The sequence below is a fragment of the Callionymus lyra genome, chromosome 2 (assembly GCF_982586985.1).
Source record: "Callionymus lyra chromosome 2, fCalLyr1.hap1.1, whole genome shotgun sequence".
Taxonomy (NCBI): domain Eukaryota; kingdom Metazoa; phylum Chordata; class Actinopteri; order Syngnathiformes; family Callionymidae; genus Callionymus; species Callionymus lyra.
In genome coordinates this window covers 43,865,424-43,881,198 of record NC_141819.1, presented here as the reverse complement: position 1 = coordinate 43,881,198, position 15,775 = coordinate 43,865,424, and the positions used below count along the sequence as shown (strand labels likewise).

At 36.8% G+C, this 15,775-nt stretch overlaps 1 protein-coding gene across 2 annotated transcripts in view; it reads right to left on the bottom strand.

Annotated features, from left to right (window-relative positions):
* Nucleotides 1-15,279, bottom strand: part of LOC148087214 (contactin-associated protein-like 4) — a 64,459-nt gene extending 49,180 nt beyond the window's left edge. Inside the window, exons 1-2 of one of the 2 annotated variants that reach the window (XM_087785411.1) lie at nucleotides 15,197-15,279; nucleotides 610-720 (exon numbers count right to left, since the gene is read on the bottom strand). In XM_087785411.1, the coding sequence (XP_087641537.1) occupies nucleotides 610-720; nucleotides 15,197-15,275 (190 nt within the window). In that variant the 5' untranslated portion in view covers nucleotides 15,276-15,279. Of the gene's footprint in view, nucleotides 1-609; nucleotides 724-15,196 lie in introns of both variants that reach the window. The other variant, XM_087785410.1, reaches the window with a different exon arrangement.
* Between the last annotated feature and the right edge of the window lie 496 nt (nucleotides 15,280-15,775).

Below are 15,775 nucleotides of genomic sequence, written 5' to 3'. Positions count from 1 at the left end.
ACATTTGAGATCTCAATCTCTCCCACTGATGTTCAAAAACCAGATAAAATGGTAATTGCCACTTACAGAAGATGATTATTAAAGAGTGATGGAGTGTTCCAGCGTCGAGAGGTGGCACTAATGTCTAGTTATCAGCGTGGCCCTTTGAAGAATGCAGATGTTAAATATCGCTGTTAACATTTTCCCCGAAATGTTAAACTCAGCCATTAACATTTGTGAGCGAGACGAAAGAGACGTTGTGTCAATGTTTTCTTGACGGTGAGATGAAGGAAAGACTCTTAACCAAGGTCATGGATGTCTTGTAAGAGCAACTCTTGGAGTTGAATAGGATGAAAACAGCAGTTGAGCTTCAGTCTCTCTTTTGTTCACGATTAAATGTGCACACAATCTTTGGGGGGTGTTTTTCTCTTCATGTGCTATGTTTTGCTCTTAACTATATGTATTTCACCTGGGCTGTTGCTTCTACTTGGTTTTTCAGCAATCTGTTTTTCATGTTTATTTGGCTTGGGCGTTGTCTTTGTAGCATGTGATGTATTTGCTGATTCGAAGCAACTGTGTTCTCCACTTTAAATGGAGAAGCAGGAGTGTCATATGAGAATTGATTCTTACCTTCTCTCCTGTTGACTCTAGCAAACATTGGCCCATGACTGCTGGAGAGCTGCGAGGAGCTTCTGAACGATGACTGCGGCAGATTGGACACCAGTGGACCATCGCATACATCTGCTGAGCGACCACAAAAGTACAAGGTTGGAACGTAAAACTATTGTTATACCACCGTGAATTAAGTTGAGCTTTTGGATCTTCTACAAAGTTTTATTGACCTAATAAAAGAAACAGCCAAAAAATTACATTTGGGTAACTATCACACCTAGTCGTCACAAATAATCCAGATAGCTAACAACCATCTATCTGCCAACTACCAATTTGTCTATCCGTCTCTTTATCCATCCTTCCACCAATCTGTTTATCATCCCTTCATCCACCCATCTATAATATAATATAATATGATCCATTTATCGATCCATCTGCCATTCAAAAAGCTGTTCATCCATACATTTGTCATCCTTTAATCCATTCTTCCCTTATCCATCCATCCCCTCATTATTCTGTCTATCCATATAGTGATCCATCAAGATATCATCTTGATCCATGCCAGAAATCTACTACTCCTTCCAGAGGTGGACATTGCTTACCCCGAAGCAGCCTTTTCTTCTCTTCTCATTTGAAAAATTTGGTACTAGCATTTAAAGAGTGCGTATCTACGATGTAAATGTAATTGTACTTCAAAGAAATATCCATGATTGACAGGATGTTTACCTTCAAATCCAAACTCAGGTTCATAAAATGTACACTTCAATTCCAAAAGTCTGTTCCTGTCCAGCGACTATGAAAACAAGGCTTCAGACGATATTTTTTTGTCAACACTGTACTTCTCAAAATCGAAAGGGAATTCATTACCTGAATGTACAATACAGAAGCTTTTAAAGGTCTATCATATCCAGCAGCCTTTTACAGAAACCACTCCTGTTTCAAACAAAAAAATAAGGTACCCTGTCCTCTGCACTGGTTGAATGCATTTAAACACCAGAGATTAGAGGCTACAACATTATCCAGAAGTGTTACCTGTATTCATTAAAACCCTCTGTGACTGTCTGTCTGTCCTGAACCCTATGACTGATCCAGGATTATGGATTTAAACCTCTTTCTTGCGCCTACAACTGTTACTTGCGTCTCTTCTAGCCATACATTCCAACAACTGTATAAATAGAGATGCGTTCCTGAAAGACAATTCAGGAACGCAACAAAGAAAGTTAAAGGAGTAACTAATGTGAAAACCCAACTCTACTACTCACTCACATGTTTCAAGTGTTGAAGTCTTCCTCTCCAAGATGCAGTAAGTCCTTCATCAAGACAATGATTTGAACTTATTACTTTATAAAGCTGAAATATCAATGAGAGCGGATCTCATTATGACATCTTTCGCTCCTCCTCCAGCCAGCTGTGATCACGTCCTGCTGTGTTTGTACAACAAGTCCCTTGAAGGTGGATACTTTCGGGATTGATGACGCACACTGCTTGGCCAATCATATTGCAAGCTGTATCATGCAGGCCAACAACTTGCATATGTAATGTACCCAGAAGATCATGGATGCCCCAACATTTTCACAGCTCTAGGGTCAAGCGCAATGGTATAGCGCTAACCTCTGAATCACCTGTAATAACAGGACCTCAGCAAGTACCAGTCCCAACCATTTTCCTGAAACAACGTCTTGGTGCTAGATTTGTAATTCAAATGTTTCCCTATAACTAAGCAAATCCCCACTCGTACATGCTTTCTCTTACCCAGAGATCTCACATATCAACTTTTCCCTCGGGGTCCTTCATGTTTTATTTGTAAAATTAATTGGAGGCTCCTTGGCTTTACCACAAATCTCTTTCCCACGCAGTCGAGCAATTAAAATTAATTTCCAAATCCCTCAATAAAGGTAAAAGCTAACAGAAAGTGTCAGGCAAATAAATGTAATCTTCTCAGTTGAAATTAAACAAGCCACAGTGATTAAAGTAGAGCTGATACTCTGTACCTGATAAATTGAAACTGATTCGTATAAATCCCTAATAAGACCGCACCACAGTAAATTCCTGCAAAGTTTGGATTATTGATCCCTGAAACACACACAGTTCCCAGGAGAGAGTGCCGTTTGGTTAATGAATAGACTTCAGCCACAGGTGTCGGGAATTGAAACAACCTCCGCTGCGGGATTAAAGAACAATTAGCGCATGAACCGAGTCTTTAACTAGATTAGAGAGCTGGCAGCGGCTGCCCAAAGGTAATTGGCAGAAAAGTGATGTCCAAGGTCAAAAAGGATTGTTGTGCTTTTATCAACAGTGTGACAGCAATAAGCACATGTCTAGAATTATTAAGTAGAGGCCAGTGAGACACAACTTGATCTAACAGAATGTAATCTAGTTCAGAGTTTAGATTTTGTATAGACAAACGTGTATAAGTGTCACTAGGGCATTGTACTTTCTTTTCTCCCTTAAAAATAACAATATGCAAAGTCATTATTGTCTTAACTGCTGTTGAAATGCCCATATCGGGCCCAACCAACACTTCCACCATGGTGTCATGTGATGTAAGTGTTACAGGATCTATCGGTGAATGCAGACCAAACCAAATAGTTTGTTCAAAAAGTAATCAAAGTCAGGTAACATTGTTAAGGTAGAAGGGATGAAAAAATAAATTGTTTCTTTTGTGGATAAAGACATCAACATTGGCTTTATCAGAATCTGGAATTTGGTGGGTCTTGAACTTAATTTTAAGACATTTCAAGCTTGGATATTGCTTTGAGAATAGCTTTGAACACATCAACTTTATACAAATTCCTTTAAAATTTTAATTTAAGATTGAACTTAACTTAACGCAATGAAACTTATTTCAGAAAGCCTACCCTACCTTTCAAACAGTACTAGAACATAACGCTGGCTACATACAATATTAATACTTTTGCACAATTTGGGGATTCAGGGGTCCAACTTTTTAAACAAGCCATTGTGGAGCCTCTGCTCAAAAAAACAGGCTTAGACCCGACTGACCTCAGTAATTTCCAGGTTGAAGGAAACAGTTTCTGGTCAGTTTTCTGCAGTGTTGAACTAGAGACATGTCTTTGTAAAATACAACACCCAGGTTTCTCAGGCTCAGCAATAACCAGAGATTCAGTTTTGTCAACATTTAGCTTCAAAGTGTTTTCACTCAGCCATTGCTTGATTTCTAGCAAACAATTGACTAAGCTGTTCAGCCTGCAGTGCTCAGTTGGATCAAATGATCAGTAGAGCTGGATGTCATCAAAAAAATGTGTTAAGAAATATCAGGAAATCTTTGAATGATTTTACCCAGGGGTTACAACAACAGATCCGCTGATACAGACCTTATTTGATTATTTGATAAACTGAAACTGTGCCAAGAAAGTCCCACTTCATCCCTCAGTCTTCTCAGCTGGATCTGGTGATCAACTGTGTCTAAGGCTGAGGACATATCCAAGAGAACCAGAACAGTGGATTTACCGGAAACTGCCGAAATCATTATGTCACTGGACACTTTCAGTAAGGCTGTCTCCATAGAGTGATGTTTACGGAAGCCAGACTGAAACTTCTCATTGATGTTGCTCTGATCCAGGAACAACGATAGCTGCTCAGGCACCACCTTCTCTATGATCTTGGACAAGAATGATAGCTTAGAAATAGGCCTGAAATTACTGGGGCTAGTCGGGTTTTAGAGTGAGTAAAGACTCCACAAAGGCACGCATTTGGAAAAACCTCTTTGGAAAGGGAAAGGTTTACCATTTTGGTAACCCAGGGGCCAATTACTTTATCTCTTTATCAAACACTTTGATAAAGAGCTTACATGGAAGGACGTCGGATAAGCAAGAGGAGGGTTTCATTTTGCTCACCAGTGCCGAAATATCAGAAAGACACATTGTTACACGAGGACCACAAACTGGAGACAGGCTCAGTGACAGCAGGGGTTCAACACAAAAGGGGAGAGATTTGTCTTTGATCAATTTAATTTTGTAAGAGAAAAATCTCAACAATGCATTGCTGTCAGCTTCACAGAAGACAGGCGTGATTTGAAGAGCAGGACACACGAGAGTTGATATTGTCAAACAACACTTTGGAGTTTTTCTCATTTACTGTTACCAGTTTCCGAATGTTATCTGATATGGAAGTTTCCACCATCTCATTGTATGAATTCCCCCTGAGGTGAAGTCTGTGCACCTATAGTTTAGTGGACTTCCAGAGACACTCAGTCTTTTGACAAACTCTCTTCAGAGTCAAGTGTCAAGTCTTGACACATGAAGGACATAAAGAAGAAGAGTTGCAGTGGTAACTCAAGTGTCCATGGGTTTGTGAGAGATTTAAAAGTCAATTTATTTATCGTAATTTTTAATAGAACACAGACAGTACATGCTGCACTGATGTGGTATGCCCCACTACTGACTAAATTAAGGATAAGGTTTTCCACACCACAACCTCAAAATTCTGCACACGTATAAGATTAAAATATATCTTTCCTTAACTGCAGACGCGTAAGAAAGATGGAAGCAGAATATTGGACATTCAAAAATATAAGACACATAATTTGCACTTTTATGAAACCAAAAAGCATGGGGCTAAGATAATGTCTTCATCTAAACTGGTTTCAGCAGTTTGAAAATTCATATGGTCATATCTGTGCTCAGCTGTCAGGGTTGCAGTGAATCTGAGAAAAACGCCTGCAGAGTGCTGAGTGGTGAAACACTGCCTGCCAAAGCTCTGCGATAACATGGCGCAAGAGCTCGTCTTTGTCTTGAAATACCAAAAGAAAAGAAGCAGAGGAGGGCAATGTTACACAAAAAGGGTAGTGACATTTAAAAAGAAAATGATAAATGCTCTTAGGGGAGTGAATGTAAGAGGCGGAGGGAAAGGACTAGAAATTCAATACCTAGCATGAATATGCAGCATTGAAAGGAAATGGTAATGCATAGAACATCTGAATTAGGTAGTGGGTGTGTTTCCAGAGAAACCTAGGTTTGCCCAAGGGCTTTCTTCTAAATTAATGAATCTTTGGATAAACATCTTGACAGGGGCCACCTCAACAATCAATTCTTAATACAGGTGACTCATTTTGAACCTCCTTCAAAAGGTTCAAGCTTTAAGGTGATTTTGGTGACGCTTGTTTTACTATTTACACGATTGGTCCTTGGATGCTGGTGGCAAAACGATTACCCGCTGGCAAAAGGAAAAATTGTATATAAGAGAGGCAGAATTGTACCTTTATTTAAAAGGGCAAATAATGTGTCTGTTAAATTAATCTGGGACCTCCATTGTATTCATCAGTATGTGTCTGTTTGTACAAAACTCTTTTTTAATTTAAATATTTACATTAATGCGTTATCAATCCCATAAGTCATTGAGGTGAGGCTCAATAAGACTTGTGTGAACAAAGGGACGTGATTACAGTAGGCTGGAGGAGGAGTGAAGCCTCGTATTACTTCAAAATGGTTTCCTGCATCTTCGAGAGGAAGACATTTAAAACATGTGAGTAAATCATAAAAATTATTTAACATAATTTGCCTTTAATGTAGCTGTATTTAAAAGTAAACATGTATTCTCTTTCTTGACAATAATTTTTTATTCCGCATTAGTCACATTAAATATGGCGTTAGAATACAATGAAACTGTAATTTGTTTTTTTAATGAAACTAAATAATTTGGATTTCTTGAAAATAGAAACAAGTACATCAGTGATATCATACCAAATAAATAATCTATTTTAATCTAAAAAAAAAAAAATGAAATTCTCAGCCTACTCGTTTATCTTCTCTTTGTGTCCTTTCACCACAGCAATGAACCTCATTGTAGTTTTTCTCTTCTTCCATCTCCAACATTCCAGCTGCATTTATCTGCACATCTTTGTTTCCTAACTTCTCCACATGTCCCTCTGATGTACCTATTTCTGCCTTTCTAGTTACTCCCAATGGCAACCTGAATGTCTTCAGTATAATTAATATCCAATTCTCAAATATCATTTGACAACTATTTTTGACTAGAGATGCACTTCTTAATCACTCTGAGGTCGTGTTTCCTCTGCATTTCCCCCGCTTCTATCAAGTGCATAACTGCGATAAATAACCCTAAACATAAATCATGTGTCTGACTTTAAGTATGTGAGGGTGATAAACGTTTTATCACCACTGAGGGGTTCTAAAGGTCGTTGAGAGCCTCTAAACTTCAGGATGCATCTTAAAATCATTAGAGAGGATCATTTAGGAGCAGATGTTGTTAATGAAAGAGAGAGATCATATGTGAGTGTGTGACTTTACAACAAATACAGAATTCATTTGACCCTTGTGTTATCTCAGGGTCAAAGTGGCCCGGAGGCCCAAAAACAAATGTAACCTTGAAACTGAGATAGCAAAAGGATGAGTAAAAGAGTAAAAAAAAGTACTAAGTACTAATCCGGTCAAAGGAGGACAGCTGAGGTTTATGAGCCGTCTTGACAGAATGTCTCCTTCACACCTTCCTAGTGAGGTGTTAAATAATAAATACTCCTCTATCACTCCATAATATCAACAAAAGTACAATCAACTGTTACTAAAACCAAATCGAATTATTCTATCATCAAGTTTGAATCTCAACATAGTAACAGAAGTGAGCCAGTGAGACCCTGCATACCAATGACAATCATAAATTTAAAAAAAGTGAAACTTTTTCAGACGCTCCGGAGTCTACTTTTTGATCAGGTCTCTCAGTGAATGAGATGGATAATGAGACGGGGGAGAAGTCGCTTCATGTGCAGATCACGATCAGCGACTGTCAGAGAAACAGATCAGTGTTTTTCACTGCGTTTAACTGCGACTCGCAAACTCTTCACCACTGATGGAGATTCACAGCACTCATACTGCAACATAGCTCTCTCAGGAGTGATAGAGATCCTACCAACAAAAGATCCAGAGATGCCCAAATGGCTACTGACAAGCAAAAGCAGACCAGTGAGAGAGAAAATTGTTTTTGTCCTCATAAATTTACTCTCGGACTAAATAATGATGCTGATTTACACAAGTGACTGCAAATGAGCTGTTCTTTAATATCTGTAAGGTTCTCAAAAGAACAACATGACTATGACTGAGTAGATAAGCTGTTAAATCCATCCACTTTTCATTTTTAGTATTATCATCCAGGATTACTCTAATTTGCTTATGTTCCTTACATAAGGATGTTGACATTTAGCAATCCAGTCTTGGATGGAGTCACATTAGATATATATAAAGCAATAATGAATAAAAAGCAGAATTTACACAAGAAATGTTTTATTATTACAATAAAGATATTGACAGTAGGTAGTGAAAACATAGCATGAAAGAATTTGAAAATCACAATAATTATATTACACTATTACAACGTAGCTAGCTAATTGTACCGTTCATTCTCTAAATAACTAGGTGGTTAAGTGCCTGAGAGCTGGTACAAGCATGCCCCAGGAACGATTACTAACATCAATGATTTGACCATAATGTGGGACATGGCAGTGCGAACCGACTATTGCATCTTCGCAAATGCCAGATCTAGTCCCGCAGGACAAGAAGGACAAACGCTGTATTCTCATTAATGTTGCAATACCAGACGACTCAAACATCGTGATAAAAGAGGTCGAGAGCAAGTAGAAGGATGTTGAGGTAGAAAGAATGTGGAGAACTAAAGCCATTGGTTGTGGGAGCTCTCGGCACTATTAAAAGGGGTCCTGAGACGAACCTGGAAGAGCTTCCAGGCCACCAAAATGAGAAGCAGGTACAGAAGATCACCCTCATGGGAACTGCTTACATCCTGCAAAATTGTAATATTGATAATAAAATAATTTAAAGCACATGAAAATTTGACAAAGCTTTACTTTGAAGAGAATATAACCTTGTTAATGCTTCAATAAAAGCTGATTAATAGGAGACAAAAAACAGTAAAAGACTAGAAAACGTAAAAAGAAAATAAATAATGCAAAAGTAATAACTTTCAAAGAAAAAAAAAGGTAAAATTGAAGAGTAGAAGACTAAAAACAAAAGTGAACCTACATCATTGTTATTGTTAAAGAAACAGAAACCTGGCAGCACATTAAAAATCCATTAAAGCTAATATATTTTCCAGGATAGTGTAATTGGATCTACATTGGAAAGAAATCTCATTGCTGCTAGATTTAATTTATATGCTTAACCCTTGTATTATCTCTTGGTCAATGTAACCGAATGCCCCAAAATAAATGTGTACAATGAGAAAAGTTCAATTTATTCTGGAGATCAGCGTCAATGGTTTTTGTCACACATTTTTTATTTTTAAAGGAAGGGTAAGACACTTAAACACCAGCATAGAGTCGCATGTCTAAATTCACATTCGAGCAGCCTGGTAAACACGTAGCTGTTTAGCAAAGACGACAGTAGTATCCTGCAGTTTACTGCAGAGTTGCTGCGGGTTTCATCACTCTTCATGAGAAGCCACATGGGATGGGGATCCTACCATATTGTCAGAATTGTTTGTTCTTTAAATCTGAATTACATCCAGGTTAATTCTGATAACATTTATTTTATTTGCTTCAACACACCAATGCAGATGGTCATAATCTTTTGATTCACTGAGCTGTTTTTGTTAGCATGTCAGCTACATTAGCTTTTTTTAGTAGCCCTTCAAATATGTGGGTCCTTCTGACATCAGTTCAACATACACAAGTGGAGCAAATAAAGATAGTCCTACACAAAGATCTAATATTTGTAAACCCCAAAACTTTTTTGCTCAATATACTTTTCAGGGCATTTTGACATTGATAGCTTTACATTTCTCATTTGGACTTTATTGAACCAGTATATTTGTGTTCACATGTCTACAGGTACACACCATTAATGATGGTCCCTTCACATATATGTCAACTCCTTTTTCTGGTTTATCTTCTGATGGACCAATCCCACCATGTAACGGAACAGAAAAAAAGATTTGAGGAAGAAAGAATCTGATTGGAGTCTTTGGACTCAGCAGTGTGAAGGAGAAGTGAGGATGACCGGGTGGACAACGCACACAAACACTGTGAGTCAGTGAGGGGTGAAATGAGAGAAGGAATGGTTGAGAGACAGAACGGACATCAGTGAGGCAGTCGAGCGAATTCCACCACTTTGTTCATTTCTGCTCATTCTTCAATCCACATATTTCTTCTTTAAGTGCAGCCTGCTTCAAAGGGAAAAAGTCTGGCGTCATTACAGTTCCATCCTGGGCCAACTAGACCACCTGGGGCTGTGATAATATCACAGAAGAAATCCTCTGATTGTCTGTGTGCTTCAGTTTTACCTGTAGTATTGGCCAGTTCAGTTGAGAGCATTCTCAACATGAAAGGTCATGGTAGCAATGAAGATAAAATAAAGTGTACACTGAGTTAACATTTAGGACATACAGTATGACTTAAACCTATTTATCAGGAATTTGCGATGAAATGGTTCTCTCCTCTGAACACACATTGGAATCTTAAGTAAAAAGTCAAAAAACAATTTCAAAATTTTGTCATCTATTTGCTTCTTGATACTTACTATCTTTTTACCTTTCAGTGGTGAGTTGAACGTAAGTAAAAATGATAATTGTCTTATTATTATACATTTTAATTGTAGACACTCAAAATTTGAAATAACGATGAATTTTAGTTATTATTTATTAATCGACCTTAAGTATTTTCTCAGATTATTTCTCAGATATCAAAGCAGCAACATCGCAAAATTTGTAATTATTAACATACCTCTATTTTAGTTTTAATTGTTAGTTCAGATGTGATTCTTTTTTCAATTCAATTCAATTCAATTTAATTTAAAGTGTCTTATCATAACAAAGTTATCTCAAGACACTTTTTAAACTATCCTTTCTGACTATTTAGTCTCATAGTAATGACTTATTGTTTACCTCATAGCCAAACCTTCGAATGACAATGACTTTATCTATCCATAGCTTTCACTCTAAATCTCATAATTATGATTTTTTTATTTTTGAAAAAAACTATGGTATTCTTTATATAACCATCTGAACTTCTTAAGTCTCTAACTTCTCAAGTAGCACGGATATGCACTGAGGCGTGACATTTCTAAAATTAGAATTTCTGAGTCATATATTATTAATTAATATTTCTGTATCAGTCCATATCACTCTGTATCAATATTTTTTCAGTTTGGGGCTAAATTCAACCTTATTGTCAAATCATTTTCCATTGGTATACTCAACGGAAATTGTTTTTTTTTCCACAACTGATTTTGTACCAGAAAATGAAAACCTTTTTGGATGTATCTGATTTATTTTCTTACCATTAGATTTGAACTTTCCTTTATAACATTTTTTTTTTATTCTAAAAAAAAAACATTTGAGAAATAAAAAAGCATTGATAAAATAAAATAAAATAAATCCTAAAAAAGAATTATAATTAATCTGCTTACTATTTAAATGCAGATAAAAAAATGAATTAAAGAAACACAAAATTGAAAATTTAAATGCTATGAATACAAAATAAATGATAATAAAATCACTAAAATCAGAAAAATTATATACAGAAAGAAACACATTTGTTTTTTTAATTTACTTATATTTACACTTTTACACATCATAGTTCATGTCTGACTTGTCAAACTGGAACGTACTATAAAAAAGGATATCTAGACATCTGACATTTCCTTGAAACTGAGCCAACTTCCTATTTTTGTCTGATAGACTTAATTGTTCTTGCTGAGCAGAATGTGGAGAGGCCTGGGATAATCTTTCACGATGACCGTATGATAGACGGTTCAGTATTGGAGGTTGAGCTGGTCCACTAAGGGGCTGGTCTGAAGCAAATACAAACCCCTGAGGTCACACAGTCAGATGAGGGCACTTCTCAGCAGCTTGTCATAAAATCTTCTCTGTGACTGGCAGTGCCAACACCTTTATCTACCCTTGACATGACCAGAACCTTCCTGAGTGCTCTTCAGCTGAGCGCATTTTCATAAACGACACTAAGGAGTGAAGATTTATCCACGTCATTGCCCTTTTCCTCAGGCGGACCTTAAGTAGAAGGACAACAAGTTTCAAAAAGAAAAGTCTGAGCCGGAGCCAAGTAGCGTTTCAATAAAAGCTAATAAATTCTGACGGCACATTCGCGTATGAAGAGTGAAGCAACCGTAGAGGATTTACACCGACGCCTTTTTGCAGCTCATTTTTTACCAACTCATTCCCCCGTCCAGCCTGAAATTGGAAGAAATAAATCCCATCAACCACACACCTACACATCCGCAATAATCCGGCAGCGCTGAATAAAGGACTCCTGGAATGACCTCGCTGCGCCCGACGCCGCAAGAATCAATAAACGAGGAGAATGGGAAAGTCGTATTTTCAAATACCTTCACCGTAATATCTACTTTGCATTTATCTACAAAGTAGAATATCTAAATTGTACTGAAGATATAATGATGTGCATTTAAGTACAGACTCAATAAGACTATGGTACAATGACCAAAAATACAATTTTCATCATAAGAGTCAGTAAACCTGGATTCACTCTTCCTCACTGACAACAATGCGCTAAAAACAAAGTCATAGAAAATTGGACATGTAGCCTCCTAGATAGTCTTCAGAGTGGTTGAAACCCCCTCGAGCTGTAGATGATTCAAGACTGCAGCTTAAGCCCCACAGCCAGGATTTATAAAGAACATAGCTACCTCTTCTTTCCTTCAAAGGAAACTACTACTACCCTGATAGTTTTAAAGAATAGTTTATTTTGCTGTTAAATCAATGGACAGTATTTGATCTAAACTTTTGGGCTACATTATTGGAGCAGAAGATGAGACAAGTTGGGGGAAGCTGAGTCTAATATAGAAGACTAGGCGTGTCATCAGAATATTGAATGGTTGATTTCATCATACCAAATATGGAAATATTTCCATATTTTCTAAATTGAAAGGATGCATTTGTTTATATTGAATGATGAATATATTTTTTTTTAAAAAAAGAAAAAATATTTGTGTACAGATAGAGTTTGATGTTGTAATTCAAATAATTTAAAGATACATTTTCTAGATTCAGTATCTTGTTAATTCGTAGTTTCTTTATTTTAATATTTTTGTCTTCCGCGGTGGTGCAATGGTTAGCACTCGCCTTGCTTCCAGGTCTGGAGGCAATTTGTGACCTTTCTGTGTGGAGTTTGTATGTTCTACCCATGTTGTGTGGGTTTATGAGAGAAGGTATGAGTTTGTGTGTGAATGGTTGTATGTCTTTATGTGCCCTGCGTCTGACTGGAGTTCTGACCAGGGTGTCCCCCGCCTCTAGCCCTATAAAACTGGGATAAGCTCCAGCGTCAGAAAATAATTGGATGGGAAAAACCGAAGACATTTAAATTCAATATAAAATATTGGAATAATAGTGCCACCAGAAAATGTGCTTCATGAGCTTTCAGCCAATCATGTGACGTGTTCACGATCACAATGTCAGGTCAAAATGTTTTAGGGCATGTTTGCCAAAGTTCCGTCCACATGGTTCGTATATACCAGCTGGTGAAGAAAGAAAAACGTGGACAAGACGCAGAAGCACTTTTGGGAACTGCGATGTGACAGTCCTACCCTCGATTCTAGTTTGATTCAAACATGAAAGTGTGCAACCAGACGGACTCAATAAAGTCAACAATGATTGTTGAACTGTCGTTCACAGATGCGCACTGACTCAGGACTGAAGTGGGACTCACGGTCACTGAGCTGCACATCTGCTTGGTTCCAGATTGAAAATCTCCCACGCGACTCCAACTCTGTGACAAGCAGAACCAGATTCTTCCCACTTCATTTTGACGGATAATAGACACGTCAGAAACGGGTTGCAATGATACAGATTTCATCAGCAACAACGCAGGACCAGAATATGATCTGTTTGTTGGCCTAAATGATGAAATAAAAAAGGGAGGTTTGTGAAGAGGAACTTGAAGTTTGAGGTTGAAAATGAATAAATGAAGGAATTAGTAAATTAAATATAATCATCGTGATTTTGATGTTGCAGAATACTTTTTTTTTTTTATTTTATGAAAGAAACAAACCATGATGAATTATAATAAATACCATAAAAGATTATTATATCTCAACTACCTTATAATTTGATTTCATTTTATTCTCGCTAGAAGAAGGAGCTTTTTAAGTTTCATTAAAAAAGTTATTTTAAAATATGAGAAAAATATATGAAATATAAAATGTGTGTGTTTGTCTTTATTATATTTACATACATGTTAACATTTTATTTACAGTATATATATATATATGTGTGTGTGTGTGTGCATATATATATACATTGATTTATAAATGGTAACATATTATAAAGACACACAAAAGGTTGAAAAGCTTTTAAAGTAAAATGCTAATATTTCAAATTATAATCTAAAATGTAAAAAATAAAAAACATCCAAAATGTAATCATTAATAAAACAAATGTTTCAAAACAGGCTTTTAAATAAAATATGAATATGTGAATACTCAATGTGTAAACGTGTATACAGGTTTTGCAGATTAAACGATCTTGCAATGTTCAGTGGTCAGTCTGAACTCATCAAGCTTCAGCAGTATTCTCAAACTTTTAAGACAAAATGAAGGATCAATTGCTGCAGTCAAAGTTACTTTACTTGTTCAAAAAAAGCAATGCTCAGAGTAAATTTTCCCATAATTGTTCCAAAGATTCACAGCATAGAAACAAAACCATATGCTGTATGAGGAACAGGTGTTTTATTTGGACACTCTGTTTGAAATGAATCAGTACAAATTAATTTAGAAGGATCTCATTCTACACGTGTCAAAGTATTTTATAACCATGAATATTGGACTACTATGCTTCCAAGATACCACAAGGGTGGGATCTTGCAATGTATTTTAAATAACTAACCAAAGTAGAATAACAAAAGGAAAACATTTTTAAAATGATAATAAATCAAAAGATTGAAGCACAAATTACTTTATTTTCTCTCTGATTTATTTGATCACTTTCAAACATGAGTGTCAGGCCGATCTTCATCTGTCCACTTTGAATTAGTAAATTATTCCATTTTGTATGATTGAATCTTCTTTCTAGACAAATGAGATGCTTTCCCTTATCATTGAGGATTGTACCTTAAAGTAAATGAGGAAAAGAAAAAAAGGTTTTTATTTAAAATAGAGACGTATGGACAATAGTGGAATAGTACAAATGAATGAAGCTATACAATTGTGGATGACTGATTCATTTCAATTTTATATATTAACGCATTATTTTAAAAGACGTTTAAACATTTAGAAATGTGTTTCGTCTTAAACCGTTAAAAGCAGTTTAACAATAATGCAAACAATAACAGGTGAAACACTGACATAAATAAATACAACAGTGAGTCTACAAAAAAAATAAAACAAAATTTTAAATGAAAATTACAACATAAATAATGTTGATGGTGATTTTCAGGAAAAAATATAAGTATTATTGTTATTGTATGAATCCCTGTGAAGCTTTAGTTATTAGCAAACCAACTTCTTGGATTCTTTTATTTAATCGTGTGTCTGAAAGAGGTTTCGATTGACTGTCTGAAGTGAAACTTCTCGTGGTAAAAAATAATAATTTATAAATGAATTCCAGATGTTTATTTAAGGATGGATTTGGGGTGTCTTCTGGAGTCACTCACCTTCGGTCCCGCAGGACGCGAACTGCAGCGCGGCGAACATCGCGGTCATCCAGGCGACACTCTCAGTCCCGGACAGCATGTTGGAGAAGCGGACGATAAATAATTCCACAAAGGTGAAATAGAAAAATCTTTCTTTCTCCGGGTCCTCCGACACGAGCCCGGCTGCGGTCAGACACGCGCAGAGAGTGAGTCTGCTCCGGCCAGAGATGGAGGGATGAGGAGGTGCTGGAGGAGGGAGGGTCCGGGTCCAATCCTCCCTCACTGAGACACTGGATGGATGCGGGACCCTCTCTCTCACACCTCAACTTACCTGGGGTTCTAACACGACGTGATGGTTGATAGAATCGACATCATAGCAACACAATTCATTTTTAATCATTTCATTATGTTGTTTAATGTTTTTTTTTCCGAATCCCCACGTGTGGACAGAAGACGACACCTCAAGCCCACCATGCAGAACATCTTCAAAATGAATCAACGCTCCTTCTGCAAAATGACATCAGCTGTCTCAGAGGAGTTTTATTTTACATTTATGACCCAAATCTGTCGAACCTACCGTAAATATATGTGCTTCAAGTT